This window comes from Panthera pardus, unplaced genomic scaffold (genome assembly GCF_024362965.1).
Source record: "Panthera pardus isolate Hobbes unplaced genomic scaffold, ASM2436296v1 HiC_scaffold_3, whole genome shotgun sequence".
NCBI classification, from domain to species: Eukaryota; Metazoa; Chordata; class Mammalia; order Carnivora; family Felidae; genus Panthera; species Panthera pardus.
Genome location: NW_026526876.1, coordinates 9,653,298 through 9,680,914, shown reverse-complemented (window position 1 = coordinate 9,680,914; position 27,617 = coordinate 9,653,298). Strand labels below are relative to the sequence as shown.

The window sequence follows — 27,617 nt, the reverse complement described above, 5'->3', positions numbered from 1 at the left end:
ACTAGGTCCACAGGAAGGTCTGCCTGCTTAATTAGCTCTTTGCCTGTGACCTCATCGGTCAGAGCACAGCTTCAGCCAGGGAAGCAGAGCCCCAGACCCTGAGAGAGCTTCCGCAGTGTCCCAGGTCACTGGGCTTGGACAAAGACCTGCGTGGGTTTAAACTCTACTTTAAACCCTCAGTTTTGCAGCATATACACTCAAGGTAATAATTCCAGCCTCACAAGCTGCTTGGGTGGACGGAGGGAGGGATTTGATGTAAAGCACTTAGCACAGTGCTTCAGCCCAATAAACAGCAGTTATTATTAATAGACCCCCTAGTTGAGTGGCAGTGTAATCGGGGTAACAGTGTGGTTTCTGGAATTAAACAATCCAGATCAGTTGGGTTTGGATCTCGAGTCCTCTTGTTTTTTTTTTTTTTCCTAGTTGACTGACCTTGGGCAACTTTGCTTTTGCTGAGTCTCTGTTTCCTCATTTGTAAAGTGGGAATACTAACAGTACCTATGTCGCAGGGTCATTGGGAGGAGTATGCAAATCAACATTTTGCATAATTATCAGTATACACACATGGCACAATGAAGGTGAACGACTCTTACAGCCAATATCATGATCTTTCAACCCTGAAGCTTTCCGAGCCTAGCTCAAGGTACTATCCTTAGCCCATTAATCTCTTCTCCAATATTTATTATTTGGACACCTCTTACAATCCATTTTGCATTGTTCCAGTTTATGTCCATTTCCCCCCACAAACACAGCTGGACTTCCCAGACTCACCTTGCCTTTGCCTCGAGGCCTTTCACATCATTATTGTGTCCAAAAAGCCCAAGGATCCTATCCCAGCAGTACTGACATCAGAGAGATAATTACACTGCACATTATACAGTAAAGGTTCCTAGAGTTGTTTTCGAAACAGCTCTGTTCAAGTTTCCACTCCCCAAGCGGTCGCTCATCCTCATTTCTCCCCTTTCTGAGCCGAGTGCCCCCCTCAACCCTCTTCCCTCGCGAGTCCCCTAGGATTCTATTCTTCGGGGGCTCCAGAGGCATAAACACACAAACAAAACGACGCTTAGATACGTAAAATATATGTGGATGTATCTGTATTCCCCTCAAAGAATCCATTCATTTATTCAGCAAGTATATTTGAGTGCCCACTCTGTCTGGGACCAAGCCACCTGTTGGGATGAGAAAGACAGGAGGGTCTAGCTCTCCTGGAACTTCACAATCTGCCGGAGGAAGACAAGCACGGGTGTACAATTTCGGTGTGTGTGTGTGGGGGGGGGGGGGGGGAGTGCCGTAAAAGCTACACAGGTCTTAGTGGGAAGGACGAGGGGGACGGGAATACCCCTGTTAATCTGCTAGGTGGTCGGGGGTCGGCGGGTGGGGTCGGTGGTGAAATCTGAGCCGAGAGGCATCTTACAAATGAGCGCTCTACAAGACACTTGAAGGACCTTGGTAGCTGAAAGGCCGGGAGGCAGGAAGGTCTCACCCCTGCGGGCGTCACTTCCCCGAACCTCACCGTGTTCTCGGGGGAACCGCGGCGCCGCGGGGTCACCTGCGCGGAGGCCCTCTTTCCCCCGCCCCCACCAGCCTGACGTCAGCGCGCCCGGCCCGGCCCGCCCCCTCCTCGTGACGCCGTCCCCGCCGCAGCCCCGCCCCGGTCGTCCGCGCCCTGGCGCGCATGCTCCGGGCCCCGCCCCGTGCGTCACAGAATGGCCTCGGCCCGCCGGGCGGCCCCTGACGTGTCGGGGAGGAGCCGGGCGCCGAGGTGCGCGGAGTGGAGCTCTGGGCTGCGGAGGGGAGCGGAGCTGAGCGGCTGGGCGGGCCTGGCCAGGCCAGCGGAGCGGAGACGTCGGTCGAGCGGCGGCGAACATGCGCTTTTGACACATTGGAGGTGAGCCGGCGGTGCGGGGCCGCTCCCGAGGGGGCCGGGCCGGGTGGCGGCGGCGGCGCCGAGGCCTGTCCCCTGGGGTGGGGGTGTGTGGGGGGGAAGCCTGCCCGGCCCACGGGCCGGCTGTGAGGCCCCGCCGGGCCGGGCCCGGGCTCTGGGGGCGGCCAGTCCGGGGCAACTGTTCCAACCGCTCCAACTGCCCCCTGCCCGCCCTGGTCCGAGGTGCGGCCCCCCGAGGGCGGCCTGTGGGGCTGGGGTGAGGGGTGCGCGGACGCAGGCCGGGACGTGGCACCGGGGCCGGGGCGCTGGTGGCGCTAGGAGTGGTCGGGTCGGAGGTGGCAGCGGCGCGCCCAGTCTCCCCTCACCGCGCCCCCCCCCCCCCCGCCCCCCCAGGTCCCTTCGTCCTGGAGGGCTGTGCGCTCGGATTCCCAGCTCGCGTGGCCTCTCCCCGCTGGGGGCGACAGCGGAAGCAGCCCACGTCGGGCTCGGGTGACACTGCCGTGACTCCTCGCCCCTCCCGGAGTTGGGAAAAGTGTCTGGGTTGCTTGTGCTCGCTCTCCCCCCCCCTCCTTTTTTTTTGGTGGTTAGCAACAAAGTAACCTTTTAAGTTTTGCCAAGGAAGTGAGGGTTCTTTGAGCGCTGGTGATTAAATCCCAGTTCTGTAGCGCCCTGACGCATTTCAGAACCCTCGTTGCTGCCTGTTTGGAACCTCATCGCCCAGTCGTTGTTGTGCCTGATTCTGTTCTTGCCGGATAACAGAGAGCACCCCCGCCGACCGAGGGGGGTCATTGAGCCCAGGTGGGGTGGAGGGCGGTTGGTGGTAAGTGATTTCTCCTGGGCTTTGGAGTCTACAAGTGGTGAAAGGCTTCGTGTGGATCAGAATTTACGTCTCTGGGCTCGGTCTCCCTTCCAAGTACTAACCAGGCCCGACCCTGCTTAGCTTCCCAGATCACACAGCGTGTTCAGGGTGGTATGGCCGTAGACACGTCTCTGGGCTCGGAATCACATTTGTGTGTGTGATTTTTATACCCTTCTCAACTAGAAAGCAGAGCAGAAAATCTGGCTTGTCTAAACTGTGCCGACAGCTAGGAGAAGGTGCATTCACCTGTTCTTTGTTTTTTGTTTGTTTTTTTGAGCACGTTTACCTGCTTGCTGCACAGTCATAGAGAAGGTTCTAACTCTGTCTGGAACGTTCATGGGTTGTGCTGGCTAATCGTTTTGTATCCTCCACCTGTGAACCAGAGTAATTAGTGGCTTCGCTCAATCACCAAGTGTGGTAAAATGCAGCCGTAAGTTCGTGGGTTGAAGAGAACCAATGGGGAGCTGAGCAAGATCTCTCTTCCGAACTTTTACTAAAATTCACATCTACGACTGAGAGATTATAAGTAACAAGAAGAAAGTTGGGTTGGCCTTGGTTAGAGGTTGGCCCGGTCCAGGTGGCAGTGACTGACTCTTCCGAAGCTGTTCTTTTTCGGTTCTGTTTTGGTTTGTTAAATAAATGGAAGTTGGATAAGGGACATTCAGAGTAAGTAGGAACCTCGGTAAAAACTTAGATCTTGCTTTCACGACATCTGCAAAACTTATTTTTATTCTCATTTTAAATCGCGCTGACATAAATGCAGTTACTGACGCTTAAAATTACTTCTGGCAGAAGTTCCTGACCACTTCGTGAGGTAGGAGAAGAAATTTGACAGGACTGAAAGGGAGAGCATGTTTATGATAAGCTTTGAAAAGTAAAAAACAAACAAACAAAAACCAAAAACTGTAAATGTCACCTTTGGGAGAAGTACAAGATTTTGGTTAAAATGCATGCACATTACCTATAGTGAATTCCAAAAGAACTCTCTCAATCTCATTAAGTCCCTAATACAACTATTAACAAGATGACAACATCACATGAAATGAATTTTCTTATTCCATTGCACAAAAAGTAGGTTCTCTGTAAGTGCAGCATTTTGGACAGGCTGTTTCATACCCAGATGAGCTGATTTGTCAGTTACTAGATATCCAAAGGTCACATACAGTATGATGTTGCCCCCATGTAAAAGTTGTCATACTTTTGAGATCTGGACCCCATCTGTGTGAGACACGGCATTGAGGGAAGATTTGGGTAGCAGGGGAGAGGACAAATTTATCAGCTTTGATTGCAGCTTCCTGAGATTATTGATGTGTCATTAATAGCTTTAAATTGTTTTTTTTTTTTTTTTTTTTTTTTTAGCAGTGTAGTTTTCCATATTGGCTAACTCTGTATAGCCTTAGTATCTCCAGTTACATAGTTTCAAGTAACACAGTAAACACATCCTCCCGCTGTAACCTGAGGCAAACTGAACAGACTTCCTCTTTACAGCCCCTGAGAAGATCTTTTGAATATCGGCAGTGGTAGCAAGTGTTTGTCATTTGTAAAAATTCTGATTTCTGGAAAAGGTTATTTCTCATGAATAAAACCAGAATGATAAAACTGGATAATACCAATCAGGAAGCAGTAAGAATGAGGTGTGACCACAAAGAAGTAACTGTTTTGTTTTTTTAGTTTCTAATCTGGGTCTTCAAGGCTGTTCCAAAAGAAGTTTTAAAAATGTTTTCAGTAATGGTGGTATCCCCAGACTGTGTGTATACCTTCTGGAAGAGATTAGCTTTTAAGGAATCATTTGTATGTTATAAATTCTGAAGCACATTTATTTTGTGGTCGTATTTCAAAGGTCCACTACTGAACAATTTTTTTTTTTTTTTTTTTTTTACAATTTAACAAAATTTATGCTACATTTACTATGTGCCAGGCCCAGTATTAAGTACTTTACACATATTAATTCACTTAATTTTCATAACAACCTTATTTTAGTTATGATCCCCATCGTACAGGTGAGGAACTGGGGGACTGTGGTTGAGTAACTTGCTCAAAGTCACCCAGTGAGTGAATAGAGGAGTCTGATTCAAACCCAGGCAGTTTGGCTCCAGGATCTGGGCTTTCAGCTACTATGCTGTGTCGTTTCTACCCCATGTTCCTGGGTTAAATGTTTTTAATTGGTTTGTTCCGAAAGAGATGATGGTCACTTTAGTAAAAGGTTTCAGGTGTAGATGATACTGTTTCAGGGGCCAATAAGCACGTTGTAAAAGCAGCCTTTAATTGCAAAAATCGTAGTCAACATTCAGTTCAAATAAGAATCAAGAGAATAAGAGACGCATGTGTGAAGTAAAAACGCATATTAATTTTGCTAGTGTTATTTGACACTGAACTAAGTAGTTGGACAAGGAGGACACAAGAAATAGAGCTAGACGTTCAAGAAGTTTCTCAGGAAAGTCTATTTAAAACCTGAGTCACCAGAGAATACTGATGGAAACGTTGGTAGTTTTGTGAAGAATATGGCCCTATTTAAGAACCAAAAATCAGGGACAAATGGGTACTTTATAGCACACTCCCAAGTGTAAATAGTGAGATTCCTCAGGGAACACTACTAAGTGCCCTGCAAGGTCATAACGGCATTCGGGTCTTAAGATCCGTGTAAATGGGCCGGGAACAACAGAACAGCCTCCCCCAGAGAAGTTTCAGATTTGGCATGTGAATGGTAACAGTTTTAGATTAAAAACAACTGTAGAAGGATTGACTCCTCATTAAAACACATTCAAAGAAATGTCAGTTGCCCAGGACAGCATCTGATGGTCATATGAACTTCTGTAAGGACTCCGGCCCGTGGACCACACAGTCGACCCATAGCAATTGCTGTCCCGTAGCAGAGAGAGTACTGAAATCTTAAAAACATGTTGAAATTCTGAGGGGGCACCCATCACTCAATTTCAGAAAGGCGTATATGTAATCTAGAGAAGGTCCAAAGCATGACAGTGAATTTTGAAGGGACCAAGATGGCTGCCAAGTGAATATTAGCTACAAAGACAAGAAATACTTTGAGAAGAAGTATTATCCTCAAAGTCTACAAAATTAAGGCTTAAAAAATAATACGAACTTGTTCACCAAATCCTAGAACCTTACAAGGGAGCAACACACAGAAGTTATGGCAATTAAAACAAAAAAAAATTTTTTAATGTTTGTTTATTTTTGAGGGAGAGAGAGAGAGGGAGACACAGTCCGATGCAGACTCCAGGCTCTGAGCTGTCAAGCACAGAGCCCTATGTGGGGCTCAAATCCACAAACTGTGAGGTCATGACTTGAGCTGAAGTCGAACACTCAACCGACTGAGCCACCCAGGCGCCCCTAAAGTTATGGCAAATTTAAGGGCAAAAATAGGAATTTCACTGATGGCTATAAAATATGGAACTTGTCTCATTTGCATAAAATAATGTAAATCAACAAATTAAACATTGTAGACTTGAAATCTTTTAAAACGTATATAAAGCTTAGGACTTTCTAACCGTGTGTTTCCCTTCTCGGAAGTTTTTACTTTTTTTCTTTTTTAAAAAAGATGTTAAGTAATATCTATCCCCAACATGGGGCTTGAACTCACAACCCTGAGATCTGAGAGTCACGTGCTCCCTTGGCTGAGCCAGCCAGTGCTCCTACTTTTTTTCTTATAGACATAGGAGTGATGTGTGTTCATCACAACCTTACGTTCTTTCAGCTTCCCACTCAGATGGGTCTGTTACCTGGGATTCCTCATTTTTTCTGGAGCCGTCCATCTGGCTGAGTTACTCCTTTGGTCTGATGGACTAGGCTTCATCTGGGGACCTCTCTTTGAAGTCCCACGTTGGAGCCACCGTTTCTTGTATCCTTTGCTGTCCAGCCTAGGTCTTGGTTCTCTCTCCCCTGGAACTGTCTCAGGAAGTGTGTGGGAAGTGACCCCCCTGAGTTCTTATGTGAGAAAAAAATTCTCTCATTGTCTGAATTTACCTGTTTCCTCTGTGTTCAGTAGGTCCTGGGGTTTTCTTATTCACACCGCTGGGTTTTCTCATTTGTCTGGTGGTTCTTGGTTGTCCATTTATATTTAAGACCAAAGGGCTGGATGGTGATCATTTTATTTATTTTTTATTTTTTTATTAAAAAAATATTTTTTTAAATGTTTATTCATTTTTGAAAGACAGAGAGCACAAGCAGGAGTGGGGCCGAGAGAGAGGGAGACACAGAATCCCAAGCAGGCTCCAGGCTCCCAGCTGTCAGCACAGAGCCCGACACGGGGCTTGAACTCACAAGCGGTGAGATCATGACCTGAGCCGAAGCCGGACGCTCAACTGACTGGGCCACCCGGGCGCCCCTGGATAGTGATCATTTTAGATGGCAAGCTTGTGGTGGTGTCTCCAAAGCTGTCCCCTGTACGTCCCATAAGCTCCATATTCTTCGATGTGGAGCCTGTTTGGAGGCTTTTAAGTGACTATGAACATGGCTTGGCATGCATCGGACGGATTATTCTGTCTAGCCAAGAACGATAGGTTTTATGATCCCCATTTAATACATGGTAGAAATAAACTCCTCACAAATCTTTTTACTTATGCCATTCCTGGAATAGGAATTTAGATATTAATAAAGGAAAGCAGTACTTTGGAAAGTAAACAGGGAATAACGAAAGAAAGGTTATAAATCAGTGTGAATATTTGTTGAATTTCTACTGTGTCGCATGTTTCTGGTGTGGGGGAGGGATTTATAAATGAGACACTGGTCCTGCCCTCAAGGAGCTAGCTGGGAACCTTTCCTTTTTCTACAGATGTTTATCTGAGCTAGAGCAGGTAGCAGCAAACTTTGCTTCTTGTGTTCCTCTGATCTTCATAACGTTTTGCAAAACCGCAATTTATTGGATTGTGTATTAAAAAACTGAATATTTGAATTGCACATTGGTATGTGGTTGCCATTGTTTAAGTAGTGACCAGTGCATCTATCCAAAATTGAAGCCCCGTGCCTGTGAGCTTCTGTAGGGCTGAATTCATAGATTTCAAATGTAATCCACATTTTTTGGGGCGTTTTGGGGAAAGACCTTACGTAGAGCATTCAGAGGACACAGCGATTGTTGCCTCTTGTTTGGATGCTCGCTCTCGTGTGCTGAAGTTATAGCTTCATCTGGCTTGTTAATATGAAATAGGTCCCTTCCCTCAGTGACTTAGGCAGGAACTCTCGAGAGTTATTGATAGCACATGGTGATGCCTTCAGGGGCTTCAGATACTCTTTTGGGATACAGATACTTCTGGACTGGCCTCATCATTCACACCTCACTGCATATTGTAGCTACAAATAAGATTGCCCCTACAACTGGGAAAATGGAGTGGGGATGGGGAGCTTTGATGAAGGGATAGGATTGTAAAATTAATCAGTAATGTTTACTAGTCGGTACACCTACTTGAAGAAACCTTAAGTCAGCTAGTCCAAACTCTAATTAGATGAAAAAAAAACGGTTAAGAGGGTAAGCATATCGCTTAAGGAGTTTAATGGCAGAATTGGAGCCCTGGAAGCCGGTCTCAGCAGGACTCCCCACTCCGTGCAGCCTACATTTTAATGTGCTGTTGGGCCATAAGGGCATCTCCAAGAGCAGGGTAACGCAGGCAGAAGTGTGCCGTGGAGGAGTGATCGCATTAGAGGAGGGGGCACTTGGTGCACTCAATGCTTCTCCAGTGCTCAACAATGTCTGACACGTAGCAGTTGCTCAGGAAACGCTAGAAAGCACTAAGTACTTTCTCTGAGCAAAGTGTTGTGCTTGGTGCCATGAGAGAGGCGGAGTGTGTCAAGAATCCATCTGTTTTCAAAGAACTCTTAGGCTGATTGGTGATTTCAGGTAATCGGGAGATTGACTAACATGTCGAAAGTAATACTGGGTGGTGTGGTTAGGAGAGGTTGGACTGAAACAGAACACTGCAGTTGGCCTCAAACCAAGTGTGTGAAGTTATGTGTTACTATTATTCCGTGAGAAATCACTCTTGTACCTACCTGTCTGGTACACCCACCCTGAAGTTGGTGTTTCCTGTTCGTGACTTCAGGAACGCCTTTTTGCTCAGCCTTTATGAGTGGATCATGCTCCGTGAACTCCCAAGTTCTCTGCAACCCCAAGTTTCTGTTCGTTTACTTCTAAAGCTGGTCTTTAGTTCTTGCTGCCCAGTAATGGATTAGGTTGATCCAATTTTGGTTTAATTTAGTTAACATTATTGAGTATCTTGCTATTGTGCAGGCATTGTGTTGGGGTAGAAATAAGAACAGTGCGCACGCAGCCTGATGGTTTAAGCAAATGCATTACTGGGTGGTAAGTATATTCAGGAAAGCAAGTGTGGGGTATAATGGTAGACAGGAGTGTAGGGGATTTTAGTGCTGTCTGGGTGAGGATAGGAAAGGCTTTCTGGAAGGGATGGCAGTGAGGTTTGAAAGGACAAGTAGACCCTTTCCAAATGCACAAGGACGGGAGAGCCATTCCAGGTAGAGGAAGCATCCAGATCTGAAACAGAGTGTCATGTTAAGACAGTTTTGAACAGTATTGCTGGAATATAAAATGGGATACTTGGGAGGGGGTTGTAGGAGGTAAGACACTCTAGTTATGAATGTAGAGTGAGCCCAATGACCTTGGTATTTCATTTTCTGGCCAGTTGGAGTTTTTAGATAGTCCACATGCAAAGTTAACTGAATAGATCTCCTCCTCCCCCCCTCCCCCCCATGCTTTGGGTGAGCAACCAAGATGAGAGAACATTGAAGTTGGGGGATTAGTGAGCTTATGGAGGAAGCTTTGGACTTAAAAGAAGTGTAATAATAGTAAATTATTGAGAATGTGGTACCCGATTTCCTAGTATGGTCACCTGGCATGACATGTCCCAGATAGGTCTTTTGAAGCAATTGTACCCCAGAGGGGGACATGCTATATAGTAGCCTCAGCTCGGGCAGTAAACGTGGTTCTGTCGCTCGATTCCCAGAAGATCAGCTGGCTGGAATGCAGCTGCCGGAGCCCGGTGTGCTGGACGATTCCGCGGGGCCAGTTCCTGTGTAGCCTAGGGCTTTGACCCAAAGTGCCTCGTGTGCCTCTCTACCAGAGCACGTTGTTGATATCCTCTCCTGACTTTATCCAGAACATTGGGGGTCCCTGAGGTTGGGCAGTAAGATGATTTGTGTGTCCGAGTTCTAATAGTTAATCACCCTCAGGGTCTGTCATGTTTAACTCCCTCCAAAATGCTGTAGATTTCATGTTGTCCCAGATTTTCTACTTTTATTTAGATTCCTATGTTCTCTATTGTTTTAAAAAATTAAAAAAAAATAGCTGTCAGTTATCTATCAATTTATTGTATGCTCTCTGCCTAGTGTGGGGCTCGAACTCATGACCCGAGATCGAGTTGCACGCTCCACCCACTGAGCCAGCCAGGTACCCCGTTCTCTGTTTAAAAGTTTGTCTTTAGGGGCGCCTGGGTGGCTCAGTGTGTTAAGCTTCAGACTATGGCTCAGGTCATGATCTCACGGTTCGTGAGCTCAAGCCCCACATTGGGCTCTGTGCTGACAGCTCGGAGCCTGGAGCTTGTTTCGGATTCTGTGTCTTCCTCTCTCTCTGCCCCTCCCCTGCTCTCAAAAAAAATAAACATTAAAAGTTTGTCTTTAATATTTCACAGGCTTTCTTGATCATGGATGGTGAAGATATACCAAATTTTTCAAGTTTAAAGGAGGAAACTGCTTATTGGAAGGAACTTTCCTTGAAGTATAAACAAAGGTAATAATATTGAAAAGCATCCTGAAACTAGGGGAAGGCGTTTGGAATACCAGTGGCAGCGTGTGCAGATATGTGTATCTTTTAACATAAAGCTAAATTTAGAGTTTCGGGGTTGGGTTTGGGATTCTGGAAATAGAGCATGGCTTGTATTTAAATAGTATAAAAATGCCATAAAATTTTATTCAAATTATTAAAACAGTAAGAAAACTTCACGTTTGTGATTTCTTCTGGTAGCTGACCTCCTTTTACATTTGGCCTGCTGTGTGTGTGCTGATTCTGTCTCATCCTTTGGTCTTTGGGAGATTCTGATAAGCTGTCTAGGGCTTCATCCAGCAGACGCTAGTTCTCTTCAGGCAAGTGCTGTCAGTGTTTGGAGCTAGCGAAGCTTTGGAGAGGGGAGGAGAGCTTTAATAGAAATGGAGTGTTTTAATGGAAATCTCAATTAGTCTAATTAGTTGAGGAAGCCTTTTATATTAATAACCTTTTAAGCACCAAATTTGTCTTTAGATTTCTTTCTGGTTCTTTACCTTTTATTTTTAGAGAGAGAGAGCAGTGAGTGCAGGTGGGGGAGAGGGGCAGAGAGGGAGAGGGAGAGACTCTTAAGCAGGCTCCATGCTTAGTGAGGAGGTCGATGCAGGACTTGATCCCATGACCTTGGGATCGTGACCTGAGCTGAAAAATAAGAGTCGGATAATCAACTGATGGAGCCACCCAAGTGCCCCTTAGATTTCTTTTTAAAATGCAACTTAACACACACACACACACACACACTTTCCTACTTTGGTATATAAAGCTTGTTAAGCCTTATCAAACCTTTCATTGCTATTTCAGCGAAGCCAAGTAAATTATGCTGATGGATATAGGAGGGGTCTGTTCATGGCAGGGGCTCTGAATCTTTTTTTGTGTCATAGATGCCTTAATTGGCTGGGGAAACCTGTGGACCCCTTCTCAGAATAACGTGTTTTTGTTTGTTTTGTTTTAAATATTTATTTATTTTGAGAGAGAGGGAGTGAATCACAAGCAGGCTCCCTGCTTCAGCACAGATCTGATGCGGGGGCTCAATCCCACGAACCACGAGATCATGACCTGAGCTGAAATTAAAAGTCAGATGCTTAACTGACAGAGTCACCCAGGCGCCCCAAAATAATGTTTTTCAGTGCATACAATTAAATAATAAAATTACAAAGGAAACCAGTTGTATCGAAAAACACTTAACAGTACTTTGTGGCATAGTAATGTGTGTTTCTTTATTAATACCTTAAATAAGAAAGATCTAGGGGTGGGGCACCTGGGTGGCTCATTCAGGTTAAACATGTGACTTCGGCTGAGGTCATGATCTCAGGGTTCATGACTTCGAGCCCCGCATCAGGCCGTCTGCTGTCAATGTAGAGCCCACTGTGGATCCCCTGTTCCCCAATCTCTCTGTCCCTCCCCTGCTCATGCTCTCTTTTTCTCTCTCAAAAATAAATAAACATTTAAAAAAAAAAAGATTTAGGGGTGAGTGTGTAAAATGTGAGTCCTTTTGGACCTTTTAAGTCACTTTCACTGAACCCTGAGCCTAGAATAAGTGACGTAAGACAGTCTGTCTTTATTGTGTAGTATATTTTGTGGTAGCACCAGCGTTCGGGCACAGTCATTGACCTGACCTGCAGTCGTCTTCCCGCGGACCCTGGGACTCCTCCTGTGACTCCTCCTGTGACTCCTCTTTCCCACTCTGTCTGTGATCAGCTTCCAGGAAGCTCGGGATGAGCTGGTTGAATTCCAGGAGGGAAGCCGAGAATTAGAAGCAGAGCTGGAGGCACAGTTAGTACAGGCTGAACAGAGGAACAGAGACTTGCAGGCCGATAACCAGAGACTGAAGTATGAAGTCGAAGCACTAAAGGTGACTGTGGCAGCTTTACAAGCTGCTGTCGAATGCGCTGGGCTGTGTTCACACGAGACATACGGTTTTTGGGTGGAGCTTAAGAGCAGCAGGCAGAAAAAAAAAAAAAAAAAAGCCTTAAAGTGAGTTTTCGGAATAAACTTTTCTTTCATGGAACCAAGGGGAAGGTGGTTTGGGGTTTAGGAGTTCGCTTAGAAACCCTGTAGCCGTCCGGTTTTTAGCGATCACGTTCTCATGACACGTGGCCATTCTGTCATTTTCCAAAGCTGCCTGATTTGCTCAAGATTGCCTCATTTGGTGGCACTTTAAAATTATTTGGTATGAAATACACATTTATTCCATTATTCATAGCCTCTTTACTTTTGAAGTTCATTTGGGGTTTAAAAAAAAAAATCCCTTTTTAAAAAGGGATTTCTAGGAGTTAAAGGATTAACCCCCTTTGTTGCTGTCCATCGCCTGCCTTAGCCAAGGGCTTGAGGGTTTCTGTGCCCCTGGGCGTGGGGTGGGGTTATGGTTTGGGGAAGGGGGGGGGGGGACACAGGTGAGAGCTAGGGCAGTGGGGCTCTGGGTGGTGGTCTCCCTCTCTGTGCTCACCCGGGCCGCGTTTAGCCTGAGAACGCAGAGTTCACCCCCCTCCCCGAGTGTGGGGTTGAGGCAGTAGTTTCACAAAATAGGGAAATAACCTCTTTTCAGAGAGGTCATTATTAGATTTCTTTCTGAGGGGAGAATGGTTGACTCTTTAAATTTATGAGTTAAGGTGCTTGGAATGCATGTCTTTTTTTTTTTTAATGTAAGGAGGAGAGGAGTACCATCACCTCAGATTGCGGGTAATTTCCTTGGATCCCTGCCCTCATGGTTTGGGTGGCTTCCTTCATTAAGGACAACTCTGTATTAATCACACACACTTTCCTTCCTATACCCATTGCCTTCAGGAGAAACTAGAACATCAGTATGCACAGAGCTACAAGCAGGTGTCGGTATTAGAAGACGACTTAAGTCAGACCCGGGCCATCAAGGAGCAGTTGCATAAGTATGTGAGAGAGCTGGAGCAGGCCAACGATGATCTGGAGCGAGCAAAGAGGTAAATGGATGCTGTGCACTCGGTTGCAACAAGCAGACTTGGCGATCAGGGTTGAAGATCTGTCAGCTCTCAGCTCAGCCTGTCACCTAGATCTTGGTCCCAGAACGTTGCCTTCTGGTATTTCATCGCATTGGTGCTAAATCGATCCTTCTCTCTCCAGATGATGCCCTTCCAGGGTTTTCTCCCTGTTTGTCCTTCTTCTGTCCTTCATTACCATTGTTGGTCCTGTTGGTGTTTTGTTTTGTTTTTTAAACGCCTCTCCTTTTCTCCTCTGTCTTTCCCTCTGTGTTCTTAGTGCTGCCACACTTGTGGCAGGCCCCGCATCTTCTGCCTGGATTCTGTAGTGACTTCCTCACTGATCTGTCTCTACATCTTTACTCCTTCTCCTTCTCTTCAGTTTAAATGCTAACCTATGGATTTTCTCAGAATACTGCTTTCGTCACGATTCTGTCGCACGGCCTAGAGTGGCTTGCTGTTGTTACTGTTGCTGAGCTTTTCTGCAGTCTGTAATGAGTTGTTTCTGAACCATTCCAAACTTGATTCCTGTTACTTTACAATTACCGTCTGGTAGTTCTTTCCTTAATGTCTGAGTGACTCCTACATGCCTGGCTTGATGCTAGAGCTGAGGATGACAGAGGTGAGCTAGCCGCTGCCCTCGGGTGGGACCAACGTGGACCTTTGACACGGTCAGTACTCGAGCGAAGAGAGTGTCCAAGCGGCTCCAGGGCACAGAGGCGGCGGCTGCTGGCGTACCGTGGGGGAGCTGGGGAAGCCTTCGCTGGCACTGAAGCTGCAGTCTTCGAGGAGGGAAGAGGCCAGCCAGGGGAAGAGAGAGCTGTAAAGGCAGAGAGGCAGGAAGGCTCAGGAGGTGGGAATATCTCACTTCGATTGACGTGTGGAGACCGTGTGGCTGCACAACATGAGATTGAAAGTGGTTGGGGCCAGATTGGGAAGAACCTTGTGTGCTCTTTGAAAGCCGTTCTAGAGGCAATGAGGGCCTCGTGAAGAATTTTTTAAACAGAGGAGGGACACCAGACTTTGATGGGATAGGACTGAGGAACTGGCAGTAGGGAGGAAGACCCTTGAGGAGTAATCCAGGTGATGGATGAGGAATTGAGCCAGGGGCAGAAGGTTGGGGGAGAGCGAGTGGAGTTGAGAGACATTTTGACAGCCGATAGGACTTGGTAAAATTGGCCACAGGCATTAAGAGTTCGAACTTGAGGTTAGGGAATTTTATTTCTGTAGCAGGCTGCACGCAGTGGGCAGGGGGCACGTAGTAGGTGCGTGTTAATGTCTGTTGAATAAATGAGCACGACGAGAAATGCAGGAAGAAGAGATGGAGTAAATGGAGCGGGACCTGGGACTTGGTGTTTTAAACGCATTTTTAATTCTTAATGTGCTCTAAAATTGTTGGAAAGTCTTCTTGGAAATGTGTCAACTTGGTTGTTGTGTTTACAATCCGGGGAGGGGGAGACAAAGTGTGTAATAGGTGGCCTGCCTTTAAGGAACCGTAAGGATTTTCGGTGGGCATTTAAGAGAATACATTGAATGGCCCAAACTAGCCACAGAGACACTAAGTGCCACCAGAGGTCACAAGGGGGTGGAGACCATTCTCTTTCAACTGCGCCAGGCTTTCTAGGTCAGGAAATGGCATGAGCTAAACGGACAGTTTCCTTTTGTATTAGCTGTTTGCACGCTATTTATTTAATTCATGGACTCCCAATTTTTTTTTTCTTCTTTTTAGAGCAACAATAGTGTCACTGGAAGACTTTGAACAAAGGCTAAATCAGGCCATTGAACGAAATGCATTTTTAGAAAGTGAACTTGATGAAAAGGAATCTTTGTTAGTCTCTGTACAGCGGTTAAAGGATGAAGCCAGAGGTAAACCTAAAACTTGAAGAACACCCTCTACCCCACTGTCCCTAAGCCCTGGTTCTAAGCCAGCTCCAGGAGCAAGGTTGAAGGCCGTGTGCACGATCCTTTTGTCAGGCACTGTGCTGCTTTTAGTCTCTCAGCACCTACATCATCAACTCGAAGAAGTAGGTAGTGTTATCCCCCTTTTACAGGTCAGAAAACTGAGCAGAGAGAGGTGGAGTTGTGTCCAAAGTCTTAGAGCTTTTCAGTGGGGATGCAAACCCTGGTCTGTTTTCCAGAACCTTAACTGCTACCACTGTGCGCGTCCTGCTTGGTTTCTTTGGGTCTTCTCCTGTGTTACGCACATAATGACACTGCGTGTGTGCACATATGGTAAAGAAGAGACTGCTTTCTTTGTAGTCTGCATTCTACCAAGTATTAAACAAAAGACGGAGGGAGGGAGAATTTTAAAAGGAAAGTATGTATTCACTATATGCTTGTACAGCAGTGTAACTCCCCGGTCCCCTGCCCCCGGGCCCTGGCAACGCCGTTCTTCCTTCTGTGTCTGTGAATCTGACTCTTCTAGGAACCTCACAGAGGTGGGGCCGTACGGTATTTGTCCTTTTGTGACTGGCTTGTTTCCATTCCGCATATCGTCCTCAAGGCTCATCCCTGTAGTGGCACGTGTCAGAATTTCCTTCCGTTTTAAGTCTGCATAAGACCCTGTTACATGCACAGATCACATTTTGTCTATCCATTTATCCACGGATAGACATTTGGGTATATACCCAGGAATGGGATAACTTTGTATACTTTTTTTTTTTTTTTTTTTTTTAACGTCAGTGTTCTGTAGGTCAGTTGAATAACTGGAAAAGGAAATGTTAATTTGGGCTTAAAAATTCTAGATTTGAAAGCAAGAAAAAAATTGTGACTGTTTTGAATGCTTCCTTTCTATAACAAAATACTGCATTTTGATAATTAATAAACCATACCAACCCACTTAAAATTCTAAAAGTGTACTTCATTGATTTTGCAGTAATCCCAAAAGAACAGAATAAAAGCAAATGAGTTGAAAAGAGCATTTATTTTTGTGTCCTGTAGGTTCAGTGTGAGTTTTGGTTTGGCCTCCATCCTGTTTCTTTTTGCACGTGAGCATAGTTCGCTGTCCTCTTAGATTATAGCATTTGTATTGGCTTTTTTTTTCCTTTTTCTTTTTTTTAAATGTTTATTTTTGAGGGGCACTTGGGTGGCTCAGTCAGTTGAGCATCCGACTTCGGCTCAGGTCATGATCTCACGGTTCGTGAGTTCGAGCCCTGCATCGGGCTCTGTGCTGACACCTCAGAGCCTGGAGCCCGCTTCGGATTCTGTATCTCCGTCTCTCTCTGCCCCTCCTTTGCTTGCACTCAGTCTCTCTCTTTCCCTCTCAAAAATAAATAAACATTAAGAAAAATTAAGAAAAAATGTTTATTTTTGAGAGAGAGAGAGAGAGAGACAGTATGAGTGGGAGAGGAGCAGAGAGGGAGACACAGAATCCGAAGCAGGCGCCAGGCTCCGAGCTGTCAGCACAGAGCCCGACGTGGGGCTCGAACTCATGAACTGATCGGCTCGAGATCACGACCTGAGCCACAGTCGGACTCTCAACCGACTGAGCCCTCCCAAGCGCCCTCCCAAGTGTTTTAGTTCTAAAAGATCATTTAGACGGTAGGGTTGTCATTTTTATACCCCAAGAAATAAAAAGCATTAAATAGGAAACTCGTTTTTGGGAAATAGTCATTTAGGGGGAACGTCTTTATGGCTTTTCAGATGTGACTTTGCTGGGTGTGTCTGCTTCCTCGAGTGAGTGTTATTCCCTGTGCAACATTCTGCAGATTTAAGACAAGAACTGGCAGTCCGGGAGAGACAGCAGGAAGTCACCAGAAAGTCGGCGCCCAGCTCTCCGACCCTGGACTGTGAAAAGATGGACTCCGCCGTGCAGGCATCGCTTTCTTTGCCAGCTACTCCCGTTGGCAAAGGGACGGAGAACAGTTTTCCTTCACCCAAAGGTTTGTGCTGTCTTTTCTTTCTGCACCTGTGGTGGATTAGCGACGGAAGGGGGTCTGCCGTGGGGTGAGCAGTGATTTCACTTTAGAAGTTGGTGAAATCAAGCACTCTGTGGAGCAGAGGAAGAGGTTGGTTTCCCAGGCGGCTCCTGCACAGGGCAGTGGTGCCTGCGTGTGCAGTAAGAGCAGCTTAAGGCATCGAGTCTTTAAGAAGTTGCAGGTTTTTCAAAGCAACGTTGATTTTTTGATGGTAGCAGGAGTACAGCTTCATGTTGAAAAGTTGAAAAAAAAAGACCCACTGCAGTCTAACCGCTGCAAGGCAGCTATTGTTTTTTTTTTTTTTTCAACATAATTTTATTTTTTTTAATTTACATCCAAGTTAGCATATGGTGCAACAATGATTTCAGGAGTAGATTGCTTGATGCCCCTCCCCCATTTAGCCCATCCCCCTTCCCACACCCTCCAGTAACCCTCAGTTTGTTCTCCATATTTATGAGTCTCTTCTGTTTTGTCCCCTCCCTGTTTTTATATTATTTTTGCTTCCCTTCCCTGTGTTCATCTGTTCTGTGTCTTAAAGTCCTCATATGAGTGAAGTCCTATGATTTTTGTCTTTCTCTAATTTCACCTAGCATGATACCCTCCAGTTCCATCCACGTAGTTGCAAATGGCAAGATTTCATTCTTTTTGATTGCCAAATAATACTCCATTGTGTATGTGTGTGTGTGCGTGTGTGCATGTGTATATGTGTATATATATATATATATATATATATATATATATACACGCACACACCACATCTTCTTTATCCATTCATCCATCCGTGGACATTTGGGCTCTTTCCACACTTTGGCTATTGTCGATAGTTCTGCTGTAAACATGGGGGTCCCTTCGAAACAGCACACCTGTATCCCATGGATAAATGCCTAGTGGTGCAATTGCCGGGTCGTAGGGTAGTTCTGCTTTTAGTTTTTTGAGGAACCTCCATGCTGTTTTCCAGAGTGGCTGCACCAGCTTGCATTCCCGAGGGCAGCTATTGTTAATGCGGAATTTTTTCCGCTGTGTGTTTGTGTTTGCTTGTGCCACACCTTGTTACACATAAGCTTGGGGATTGTATTTAAATACAGTTTTATTTCTTGGGCCGCTTCACATATCACCGAAGACTAGAGGCTTTTACACACGGCGTGTACAGAGAGACTCCCTGAGTTACCATTCGGCTCAGGTGGGCGTGGGCTTTCTGTTACGTGCCTCGGTGGCTGCCGTTTTCAGAGGTGACATTCGGAGTAATCCACGAGCAGTACGTGAGAATGTTCCTTTTGCTGTCAGCCAGTATGGTTTTTTACGTCCAGCTAAGCAGAAACACCACTTAGTGGCCACTACGTAGAACCTTAGAATGGAGCCCCCACAGGGCTTCATTCAGATTTGTTTCATTTTTGCAGCTTGCAGATACTTGGCCACTCCCACTCCTCCATTCTTTTTTCTTCCCAGACTGGAGCTCTTTCTTCCCATCCCTTTTTTAAATAAAGGATCTTCTCTTTCAGAGTGATAGGAGAAGATTTTCTCTTCAGACAGTTAGTGAAGTAAGCTCGCTCTATCTGTCCTGCCCAGTACAGTAGCCGCTAGCCCACGTGTGACCGTTCACATTTAAGTTTTTATTACAGTGAATTAACATTTAAAATTCAGTTTCCCAGTTGCAGTAGCCACATTTCAAGTGCTCAGTAGCCCTTCAGTAGAGAACTTCTCCTACCTTCACTTAGTTATAAGGTGAAATTGGCTCAGGAACGGGAAAATGCCATAGAGTCGTTAGGGTGGTGTTATTTGCGCTTGTGCTGGGGTTGCTGCCGAGGACATAGAGCAGGCGGGGTGCACATGGTCGCAGGCGTCAAAAACTCTCACTGTCCATTTTGGAGAATGGCTGCTTGTGTATTTGAGGATCTCAGAATTCCTAACATTTGAGAATGAACAAAGGTTTGCTTTCTGGTACCGATAGAACTGTGTGGCTAAGTTCTGAAAATTCTTCAGTTGAGCCCTAATCAGAAGAATCGGGAGCTCAGTTGAGGTAAGACCCAGACAGGTGCGCGTCCTGTCATAGCTCATTAGAGTTTTAATTCAGGGACTTGGCTTCGGTGAGCAGGGCAAGGTCAGTGGGACACAGAGCTTGCTTGCTCTGGCACAGGATTAAGATTGTCAACCCCGAGGCAGTGCTGTTTGTCCAAGTAGGCTGGGACGTTTGCAGACTGGGACTGAGAGTGTGCACTTTAACCAACCTGAAAGCTGCTGCGTGCCAGATCACCGCACTTGTGTGACAGATGAGTCAGCACAGACCTGACGAGAAGCCGGAGATTAGTGAAATCAGTGCAAGCCTGAAGGGCCGTCCTCTATGAAGTGGTCTGTCTTTAATTGTATTTTAGAAGTAACACTGCCGGTTTCCAAAAAGCATCTAAGACAGCTTTCCATAAAAGCACAGATTTAATAGTTTGAGGATAATAGGGAAAAACGAGGTCTGGAAATACCTGCCGAGAAAAGTACAGCAGTTTGTTTATACCCTGGTGAGCCCCTGTCCTGTGCCGTGCATTATTCTAGATGCTGGGAGTCTAGTGGTGAATGGGACCGCGTCCCCACCTTCAGTTAGATTGTATTCTGGAGGACAAGGACAGTGAACGGCAGCAACAAAGCGTTTACGTACTGATCAGCGCTCCGTAGCGTTGAGTGCTTCCTATGGGCAGGTGTTTCGAGAGTGTATTAGCTAACTTAAACTTCACAACGACTTTGAAGTGTTCTTATTAGCCCTCTTCTACATATGGGCGGCTTACTAAAGCTCACACAGTTACTCAGTGGCAGAGGTGGATTCGTATGTAGCAGTTTAGCCCAAGAGCTCGTAACTGGTAGACACCATCTCAAAAGTAAACGGAAGAAACGTGCATGACTGAAAACGGCTGCTGAGGGCGTGCAAGAAGGTGTGAGTAAATGTCACACGAAATAACCCCATTCCGAGTGGGGAGACTGCGGGAGCATCCGTTCTCCCCAAATCAACGAGTAATTTAAATTGCTAATGAAAATCCCAAGAGGGTCTTTTAAATTGGCAAGTTGATTTTAAAGTTACTCTGGAAGAGTAAGTGTGCCAAGAAAAACTTGAAATAGGCTAATAACAACAGGCTTTTCCCTTCAAGACAGCAGAGCATGTTTTAATGAAAGCAGCCTATTTCTGGTGCAATAGACTAATAAGTCAGTGGAACTAAAATATATAGGGAATTCAGTGTATGAAAAGTGCCATTTCAGATGAGACGAGTCGTCTTCATGTTACGGTATTAGGACATTTGGCTATCCGTTTGAAAAAAGCTTCGATATTTGATGGATCAACTGATGTAAATGTTAAAAAAAAAATTAGGAAAACCTAAGGAGGACGTAAGAGGAACATATTTATGATACCAAGGTGAGGAAGCCCAGGCTTCCCAACCAAAACAAAAAGCTTGGAAGATGAATGTCACACTGAGAAGTGTAAGACCTAGAAGAGAGAGGGTGAACGTCTACAGTCGATAGGGCCCTTGCACGTTGATTAAAGGAAAGACCACCCAGTAGATGAAGTGTGGAGGATAAACAGATGATTTCCAGAAGAAGAGATTCACATATCTAGTTAGCAAGGAAACAAAAACACAACAGAATGGCTATCAAATTGGCAAAAAAAAAAAAAAAAAGAAAAAAAGATAATGTCTCATATCGTTGATGGCATTACCATACAGATTGCTGACCTTGGCACAACCTTCTCAGAGAGCATTTTGGCAGTATCTCCTAAGGTGGACGACATGGGCATATCCTGTGACCCAGCAGTTCTATTTTTAGGAATCGCTTCTCCAGAAATCCTTGTCTAGATGTTTGAAGGATATATGTCCTTTTAGCATTATTTGTAATGTAAAATTAGGTGTAGTCTAAATATCAGTCAGTTGAAGGAGACAGTTCAACATATTGAGGGTGTCCCACTTTGTACTTCCTGTCCACGGTTTGGAATTCTTTTTCATTGAGCGTATTCTGCTTTGTAACGTCAACAACAAAACCGGCAACAAGATGTAGAGGGAACAACAAGTGTAACCACTCCTCTCTTCTTCTTTTTCTCTAGCTATACCAAACGGTTTTGGTACCAGTCCACTAACTCCTTCTGCTAGGATATCAGCACTAAACATCGTGGGGGATCTCTTACGGAAAGTAGGGGTAAGCATTCAATTATTTACCCCCGCGTATTTCAGCTGCCAAGGTGTTGAATTCTTAATTCGGAGGGAGGGAAGAAAAAAAGGGGACCTTCTTGTGCTGAAGGCCTTGATTAAGCAGAGAGACGGAAGCATCTGGTGATGAGCCGAGACTGCTCCGGGGAACAGTGTTAGGGCTCGGGCCCGCTAGTGCTTCTGCAGACGGCCCTGCGCGCTGAGCTCTTGGCCCCCCAACCCCCGGGGGCGTTCTGTGTGTCCCCATGGCTGTTTCCCCATCATGGTCCCTCCATCTTTTTCTACACTGATTGCTCTGTGGCCTGCTATGTGTTCTGTGCCACTCCTGAATCCTGTTCCTGCTGTAGTCTCCCCCCCCCCCCCCCCCCCCCCCCCGACCACCCCCTCAGCTGTCTCTGCAGGACTCAGCACTGGCTCGTGACGGGCCTTCCTCGTCTTAGTCACGTCTGTCTTACTGCTCCTTGGCCACTTGAGCTTCTGTGCTGTCTCCTTGGCTCTAACCCGGTATTCCAGAACAGTTGGGCTTTTGAAATATTAAACTCGTTTTACTGCTTATTCAGTTTTTTCCTTCTAGAATACCTACTCTCTGACCTTACAGTGGTGGGAGCCTCTTGGCCTTTTAGCCATCTCTTGCTTTCATTTCTTGTGCTCATCCGTGATCCCACAGATGGCTTACTCTGTCACTGCTGACTCGTCATCTTTTTGGCCATGGACGAGACCTGCCGTCTGGATCAGTCAAGCAGTTGGACCTCTCCTTCCCTGAACCTGGATCTCAGGAAGCAGTTACGTAGCTGTGTGGATTTATGCCACTGTGAAGTTAGCGTCTCCTGCTTTGGTTCCCTTTCCTGTTTCCCTCGGCGACTTCTACCTCCCTTCTCAGTGATCTGCCCCTGAAACTGCCTGCTATCCACTGCCCCTTCACATACTTTTTTGTGAGAGATATTTTCTGAAAAAAGCAGAAATTGCATTATGCGTCACATAATGAAGAAATGGGAGGCCACGGTACAGGGTCCCGTGTCTGCCTTTTCTGGCCGATACAGTGATTTTCTGACCATCAGAGTAATTCTAAATCTGCATTTTAGCCTAGTATAAAAAACAATAAAAATTATTTCATACAGTACATAATGTTTTCTCCTAACCGTTTTTAAAATCCCATTTGTTACAAGAATTATGGTATTTAGCTCCATAACTCAAATAATGTGCTTATTTTTTGGTGTCTTGACTTCTCAGCTTTAAGCAAAAAGATGAAGTTAACTCACATCCCCCCAGTTTTTTATTTTTTGGTCTCTTGGTTATTTTTATAACTTTAAATGACATGCTTAAACCTCTGTTTCTCAATTTATTACACTCTCAGCTCCTTGTTGTGTTTGTGAGTTCTCTGTCCCATCTTGCACTCTCCACTGGTTGGTTGTAAAAACTGAAAACTTGTAGCGTCTACAGTGTTCTGCCCCACCCCGTGTACTGTCCATCGTAGAGCAGGAGCTGGGCTCTTGACTCAACCGTGTGTCAAGCATTTGTTTTTTTATGGTTTACTCAAAATATGCCCAGTTTTTTCCTATTTGTATCCTTTTTCCTTTTCCTGGCGCTCTCAATTACCTTTTTCCTTTTTCCTTTTTCCTTTTCCTGGCGCTCTCAATTACCACCTTCTTCTGGTGGGTGGAAGAAGCCAGGCCTTTCTTTGCCAGGTCTCGTGTCTCTCAGCTTCTCACGGTCCCTCCCCGCCTGCGCTTGGATAGGCTCGTGGCTTCTCTGCTGCGGTTCTCTGCCCTTCGCCCCTGGGTTGGCTCTGCGTGTTCCTGGACTTCCTGTCCGCAACTTTCTTTGTTCCTTGTTTGCTTTGCTTATTACGTTAAGTGATTTATTCAGAAATGGTGCCCGAATGGTGACCTTGGGAGTCCCTGTGTGGTTTATCCATGGAGTTGACAGCCTGCCTCCCAGACGTCACCAGAGCTTTTGGTCTGCGGTTATTTGCCAGCCCTGCGTGCTCTTAGGGATGTTTCATTTTCCACTTCTTTGTCCTCCTTTGTCCGCTGACTTGAACTGGAAGCTCCATCCCCACTCCTGCATCCTCTTCCACTGAGAAATCAAGGCCATCTGATTTCAACTTCTTCGTTTCCCCTCTTACCTTCTTTTGTTACTCTCCTCTCATCGCCTGTGTTTGTAGCCATTCTCCCTTTTTATCTCCGTGGTCAAAGTATCATGTTCTGCCCATGGCTGATTTTGTCCCTCTGTGCCTTGGATCCCAGGTCTTCCAGCCCTCTTGTCGGTGTCTCCTATATTTTTAGCGTTTTACTGTGTTGTAATATTTGTATGTCATCTTTACGGGTTACACGTTATGTGTCATGTACATACTTTGTATGTGATGTTTGTGTATTACGAATCCTACAGTGTTTAATCCAAGTAAAAGCATCCGTTCTTTCCTTTTACCCTATATCTCTCTTTAACGGTCACCCTCTTTCTCCCTTCCCTTCACAGCAAGGCTTTTTGAAAGTGTGTCTTCATTTATTGTTAGCATTTTTTACCGCGTTCATGCTCCCCAGACAGCCCAGTCTGGGCTCTGTCCCCTGCTCATTGATGATCTCAGCACCGCCAAACCCAATGGATGCTCTTTGTTCTGTCCTACTTCTTCTTGAAACACTCAACACTGACTTTTTTTTAAATGCCTTTTTTTTTTTTTTTTTTTTTTAGTTTTATTTTAGAGAGCGAGAGTGCGAGCAGGTGAGAAGGAGAGAGAATGAATCTCAAGCAGGCTCCGTGCTCTGCGGGAGCTTGACATGGGGGCTCGATCTCACTAGTGGGATTGTGACCTGAGCCGAAATTAAGACTCAGCTCAACCGGACACCCAGGCACTTCCCCCCTTTTTTCTTTCTTTGAGAGAGAGCGAGCATGTGCACGTGATGCCTTCTTTGCTTCTCTGATCCTGTGTCAGGTCTGCTTCCTGCCTTCCTGCTCGTTCTCTTTGTCATCTTGGTGGGTCTTCATATGCGTGCCCTTTCAGTGTTGATTTTACTCAGAGTTCTGTCCTTGAATTCCTGATCTCATTCACAGCCATGACCTTGTCTACTCCCTGGCGTGAATATCTTCTCAATCTTCATTTCTAGACCCCTCTTCTCCCGAGTGTCAGACTGCAGGTCTGTACTACTGATCCCTCAGACACAGGTCGTGCTGTAGGACGGTGTTCACTCAGCAAGTATTTGAATGAATGAGTGTCTTGCATGTAGGAAATGAATGGCTCTCTAATAGTCCACAACTCAGAAAGGAACCTGGCATCTGTCTCTGTCTACTTGTGCCACATTTTTCTTAGTGAAGGTCAGGATTATAGCTGTAATCCTTGGTAACACTGAGGGGAATAACTTGTTCTGAGCTCATGATGTTGGAGTCAGCATAAATATCCCCTCTTTCTATTAGTGAGGTGATTGTGGCTTAAATGGCTACCATTATCCACTGAGAAAGTACAATTTTAGTCTTGAAATAGAAGTGTCTTAAAATGCAGATTTTTATGTGCAGCTACTGTTTTGACAACCAGATCATTCCTCCTTCTTTCCGTAGGCTTTAGAATCCAAATTAGCGGCTTGCAGGAATTTTGCAAAGGACCAGGCATCACGAAAATCCTATCTTTCAGGGAATGTTAACTGTGGGCTGATGAACAGCGACAGCACAAAGTTCCCTCGATCAGGACACACGTCTTTCTTTGACAAAGGGTAAGTCTTGGACCTTTTAAATGATAGTTTGGAGCAGTGACGTAGCACGTTATTAAGCGAGCTTATTGAACTTCGGAAAGGTAAACTCTGTCCGGTAAGCCTACCTGAGATGGTGTCACCCAGATCTCAGGGGACCCGAAATCTGTTGTCTTCAGGTCCCCATGGAGTCTGTTGCCCTGGGAGCTCTGAGGCTTCCGTCTCGGGAGGCAGACTCTTGCCAGGCAGCAGTGTTAGGCTCTGGGTATTCAGGATGGCCGTGGTACTGTCCTTGTGGTCAGGGTGCTGGGAGACGTTCTCGGCCAGTTTGTGGTAAGGGTGGACGAGGGCACTGTGGTCGTGACCGTGCGGACTCTGCGTTTTAGAAAAATATGAACCCTCTGGATCAAATACAGTTCAGGAGGCACCGGTTCAGTATGATGAGAAGGTGGTTTTGGGGAGTTGAGAGTTAAAAAAAAAAAACTGGCATAAGTTGGAAGCAGTGGCGCGCCCTCAGTGCAGCAGGTTCCAGCTGGTACAGGTGCGTAAAGAGTAAACATCCTTACGCCTATTCCTAGGCACATAGGGTCCTGTTTTTCTGCGTCTGCCGCATGCTTTTGAGAGTCTGTGGGGCTGTACCTTAAATATTGCTCTGCTGCCCCCTACACGACTTAGGCTTTTGAGATCTTTCCGTGTCAGCACATATTGTCGTACCTCGAGTGAAAGAGACCGACGCTGCGCGGTTATCCTTTGGATGTGCCTTGATTTGGCTACAACCGGTTAGGACCGTGGTCTGGGTAGCCTGACTGCGTCACCTCACGTAGCTGTTCCCAGAACAGCGGCTGAGGCACCGTGAGCCCTTGCTTGTTTTTTGAGTCGTAGAGGCTGTTCTTGTTCTATGAAAGCGATACAGATGCAAGTCTAGAGATTTTCAGCTTTTTTTTTTAATTTTTTTTTTTATTTATTTATTTTTTTTAAATTTTTTTTTTTTAATGTTTTTATTTATTTTTGAGACAGAGAGAGGCAGAGCATGAGCAGGGGAGGGGCAGAGAGAGAGGGAGACACAGAATCAGAAGCAGGCTCCAGGCTCTGAGCTGTCAGCCCAGAGCCCGACGCGGGGCTTGAACTCACAGACTGTGAGATCATGACCTGAGCCGAAGCCGGACGCTCAACCGACTGAGCCACCCAGGCGCCCCTTTTTTTTTTTTTTTTTTAAAGAGAGACAGAACAAGAACTGGGGGAGGGGCAGAGAGAGAGAGAGAGAGTGAGTGAGAGGGAGAATCCCAAGCAGGCTCCATGTTCAGCACAGGGCCCAACGCTGGACTTGATCCCATGACCTTGGGATCATGACCTGAGCTGAAATCAAGAGTCAGACGCTCAACTAATTGAGCCGCCCAGGCGCCTCTAGAAACTTCAGTTTCTTAAAGGAGCTCTCCTCACTATGGCGCATTTAGGGAGGACTGGATGTGGCACACAGTCTGCTCTGAACAGCGCCTTTTGTCCACCCTTGCGGAGTGTTCTGGGTTCTCTCTCTCCCTTACGGGAGTTCTTCCTTCAAGTATACACATTTCAGTAAGGAGCACATTCTAGAATAGCAGTTTATGAATCAGAGCTCCATTCTGACCGTTGGGATTCCTCAGGGAGCGTAAGTATAAAATTAATTTTCCTCAGGTTTAGGGGTTTCAGGCAATCTTGAGGAGTGCCTGTTTTCATACTGTAATGGCAAGCGGAATAAATAGATACTTTACATGAAAGTTGCCGTTCACAGGGGGAGTTTAGGGGTAGTTTTCCTGAGCGATGAAAACAGTGCCTAATTTTTTTTTCCAACTTGTGATTTTTGCAACTTGTAATTATCCTGCAATAGAGTAGTTATTAGTCTTTATCTGGCATCATACTTCCTGCCTCGGATGCCCTGTGACGTGAGAACAGGCGTGAACCAGAAATGGACTGGTTGGAGGGATGCCCTTGTATGTAGAGGGTCCTTAGAACAGTCACGACGAGGGAGGGGTAACATGGTCAGTTCAGGGTCACTGCTCCTGGCTTCTTCCTGAGCGCTGATGCAGAGCCCCGGGGCAGGGATGCCCAGAGATGGACCCAGTCTAAGGTAGTTGTGGAGGATTCGGAGTAACCTGGAACCAGGCGTGGGCTTTGGGCACTGTCGCGGAGCCCCTGTCCCCTGAGGAACATCCTGGATGCACGTGTAGGCTTTATTTTCGGTAACCGAACCTGGAGGCGTGCCTCCCGAGAGAAACAGTTACAGATGATATTTAGTTTTGGCTTAAATAGTACACATTTTTAATAGAACTATTTGTGGTAAGAATTAAATGTGCTTATTGTGGGCCTGCCTTTTCCCAAGTGCTTAGTTTATGTGGATTG

The 27,617-nt window shown here is 45.9% G+C and overlaps 1 protein-coding gene across 8 annotated transcripts in view; it reads left to right on the top strand.

The window, feature by feature from the left end:
- NDEL1 (nudE neurodevelopment protein 1 like 1) overlaps nucleotides 1-27,617 on the top strand; it is a 98,053-nt gene that overhangs the window by 21,298 nt on the left and 49,138 nt on the right. For 3 of the 8 annotated variants that reach the window (XM_019413478.2, XM_019413477.2, XM_019413480.2), the window contains 7 exons: nucleotides 10,397-10,494; nucleotides 12,223-12,376; nucleotides 13,309-13,457; nucleotides 15,202-15,338; nucleotides 17,180-17,353; nucleotides 21,462-21,553; nucleotides 25,114-25,265. In XM_019413478.2, the coding sequence (XP_019269023.2) occupies nucleotides 10,409-10,494; nucleotides 12,223-12,376; nucleotides 13,309-13,457; nucleotides 15,202-15,338; nucleotides 17,180-17,353; nucleotides 21,462-21,553; nucleotides 25,114-25,265 (944 nt within the window). In that variant the 5' untranslated portion in view covers nucleotides 10,397-10,408. Of the gene's footprint in view, nucleotides 1-1,712; nucleotides 1,889-10,396; nucleotides 10,495-12,222; nucleotides 12,377-13,308; nucleotides 13,458-15,201; nucleotides 15,339-17,179; nucleotides 17,354-21,461; nucleotides 21,554-25,113; nucleotides 25,266-27,617 lie in introns of those variants that run through there. The other 5 variants (XM_053892671.1, XM_053892673.1, XM_053892669.1 and 2 more) reach the window with 4 other exon arrangements.